The sequence below is a fragment of the Tupaia chinensis genome, unplaced genomic scaffold, assembly GCF_000334495.1.
Source record: "Tupaia chinensis unplaced genomic scaffold, TupChi_1.0 Scaffold149383_1, whole genome shotgun sequence".
NCBI lineage: Eukaryota > Metazoa > Chordata > Mammalia > Scandentia > Tupaiidae > Tupaia > Tupaia belangeri.
The window spans coordinates 1,122,707-1,125,199 of NW_006209227.1; the positions used below are offsets into that span (position 1 = coordinate 1,122,707).

At 55.7% G+C, this 2,493-nt stretch overlaps 1 protein-coding gene across 1 annotated transcript; it reads left to right on the forward strand.

Annotated features, from left to right (window-relative positions):
* Nucleotides 1-36: 36 nt before the first annotated feature.
* On the forward strand, nucleotides 37-1,313 carry PTMA (prothymosin alpha). Its single transcript, XM_027769360.1, has 6 exons — nucleotides 37-50; nucleotides 94-127; nucleotides 171-314; nucleotides 505-598; nucleotides 915-988; nucleotides 1,253-1,313. The coding sequence occupies exons 1-6, from the start codon at nucleotides 37-39 to the stop codon at nucleotides 1,298-1,300; spliced, it is 408 nt and encodes a 135-aa protein (XP_027625161.1). The 3' UTR covers nucleotides 1,301-1,313.
* Nucleotides 1,314-2,493: the final 1,180 nt, after the last annotated feature.

Consider the following 2,493-nt stretch of genomic DNA (forward strand, 5'->3'; position numbering starts at 1 on the left):
AGCGGGTCGGGAGCGAGTCCGGGGCAGAGGCTCCACATGCCTCTGCTCCCGTCCTAAGAACCACGAGGTCCGCTGTTTTGCGGGTATTGAAAGGTTGTCGAGTCTGCCCGGGCACTCCGTGTCCCCTGCGCGTGCCTTACTGGTCCTGCCACTTCTACCCCGCGACTTAGCCGCGGACGGTTCTTGGTCCCCTTGCAGGCCCCAGGTGGTCACTAAGACTTGTTTCCTCTTCCCTTCCCAAGGACTTGAAGGAGAAGAAGGAAGTTGTGGAGGAGGCGGAGAACGGAAGAGATGCCCCCGCTAACGGGAACGCTGTGAGTGCGCGGGGCTCGGGCGGCCCTGCGGGAGGCTCCGTGCTGGATCTTGGTCCACCGACGGGGGGTCTCAGGCCCACTCCTGGAGGGACCAGGCTGCCTCTGCAGGGCGGGCGGGCTGGGTGGGAGCAGGCGCGCTCTGGCGCCATCCTTGCGCAGACGGTTAACGACCGCGTTTGCTGCCGAGCAGAATGAGGAAAACGGGGAACAGGAGGCTGAGAATGAGGTAGACGAAGAAGAGGAAGAAGGCGGGGAGGAGGAGGAAGAGGAGGAAGAAGGCGACGGTGAGTAGTCCGGCTCCGGTTTTTCTTCTGAGTGTCTGAGTGCTTTCACTGCGCTGGCCTGGCAGAAGTGGGGCTGGTGCTCCTGGGGGTGGGCCGGGGCCAGGACTTTGCCGGTTGATGGAGTCAGGGCCCCCTCCTGCTTTAGGCTTCCGCCCCGGGTGTGGGTGTTCAGCTACAGCTACAGGCCACTGGCCTCAGGGTGCAGCTGCACGAGCTCTGAGCTCTGCCGCCATCCTGTTTGAGTAGAGTCCCTGAAGAGCCACTAGGAGGGGGCGGTGTGTGTGGCTCACCTGGTCCTTGGATCTGATCTCTCCAGGTGAAGAGGAGGACGGAGATGAAGACGAGGAGGCTGAGGCAGCTACGGGCAAGCGGGCAGCTGAAGATGACGAGGTGGGTTCTGGCCGGCCCCAGCAGGGGAGGGGCTCGGTCTGAGGTCGCTCTCTGCTGCTGTCCAGCGGCAGGTACGCAGGCAGTAAAGCTGGAAAGATGGTACCCAGACTAGCTGGGACAGTGTGTGACCTGAGTGGGCCCCTCATGTCTCAGCTAGAAGCCGTGTGGAGCCCAGGCAGTGCCTGGTCCTGGCTCTGCAAAGCCAGTTGGCTGGAGACCAGGCTGCGGGGTTGGGAAGGACCTTGACGGTACCTCTCTGCCTAGGACGATGATGTGGACACCAAGAAGCAGAAGACCGGAGAGGATGACTAGACAGCAAAAAAAAGGAAAAGTTAAACTTAAGAAAAGGCCGCCGTGACCTATTCACCCTCCACTTCCCGTCGCAGAATCTAACTGCGGTCACCTTCCAGTGGAGAGGCCCGCCCGCCCAGCCACCGCGGGCCGGGCAAACTTCCAAGGCCCTGCTTTTTTTCTTAAAAGTACTTTAAAAAGGAAAATTTGTTTGTATTTTTTATTTACATTTTATATTTTTGTACATATTGTTAGGGGTCAGCCATTTTTAATGATCTCGGATGACCAAACCAGCCTTCGGAGCGTCCTCTGTCCTACTTCGGCTTTACTTGTGGTGTGACCATGTTCACTATAATCTCAAAGGAGAAAAAAAACCTTGTAAAAAAAGCAAAAACAACAACAAAAAAAACAATCTTATTCCGAGCATTCCAGTACCTTTTTTTTGTGTATGTACTTAGCTGTACTATAAGTAGTTGGTTTGTATGAGATGGTTAAAAAGGCCAAAGATAAAAGGTTTCTTTTTTTCCTTTTTTTGTCTATGAAGTTGCTGTTTATTTTTTTTGGCCTGTTTGATGTATGTGTGAAACAATGTTGTCCAACAATAAACCGGAATTTTATTTTGCTGAGTTGTTCTAACAAAGCTGTCTCGTGCCTGTTATTTCTGTTGTAGTTTAGACTTCTGGGGAGGGGCCAGGGTAGGAGAGGATCTTGAGCTCAGGTCCAGGTGTCTCTTGAGGATGGTGGGTTGGAGACTCCATTTCAGGAGGGGGGATGAGTGACCTTGTGGGCAGAGGGTTTAGGTAGGTCAGTCACTGGCAGTTGGGTGAGAAGAGGGAACTGGAGGTGCTTGTGGGATCAACTTCTTGGTACCAAGAGCACTGACATTGGGTTCCTTATAGGGAGCCAGGTCTGGAAGGAGGTGGCTGGCTGCTGACCCCAGGTAGAGTCCACACACACGGCTGCACAGGCTAAGTTCAGATGAGGTTCTGGGCTCCTTGCCTCACCTGCCTGGGGCTCCCCCTGGTGGTGGCGTGAGGTACCTGCCAGCTTGCTGGGGCACTGAGGGAACCTGGTCCAGGAGCTAGGAGCAGTCCCTGGGTAGCTGGCCCAGCCGCCATGGAGCACCGACGGGTGCGGAGCCATTTGGTTTTGGGTGGTGAGTCAGCAGCTGGAGGGTCACCTGGAGTTCCAGCCCTCTGTGCGGTGGTGATCAG

Coding starts and splice junctions, on each gene's coding strand:
- PTMA (XM_027769360.1), top strand. Junction 128..170: donor CCGGGCACTCCGTGTCCCCT/GCGCGTGCCTTA, acceptor CCCGCGACTTAG/CCGCGGACGGTTCTTGGTCC. Junction 989..1,252: donor GGGCAGCTGAAGATGACGAG/GTGGGTTCTGGC, acceptor CTCTCTGCCTAG/GACGATGATGTGGACACCAA.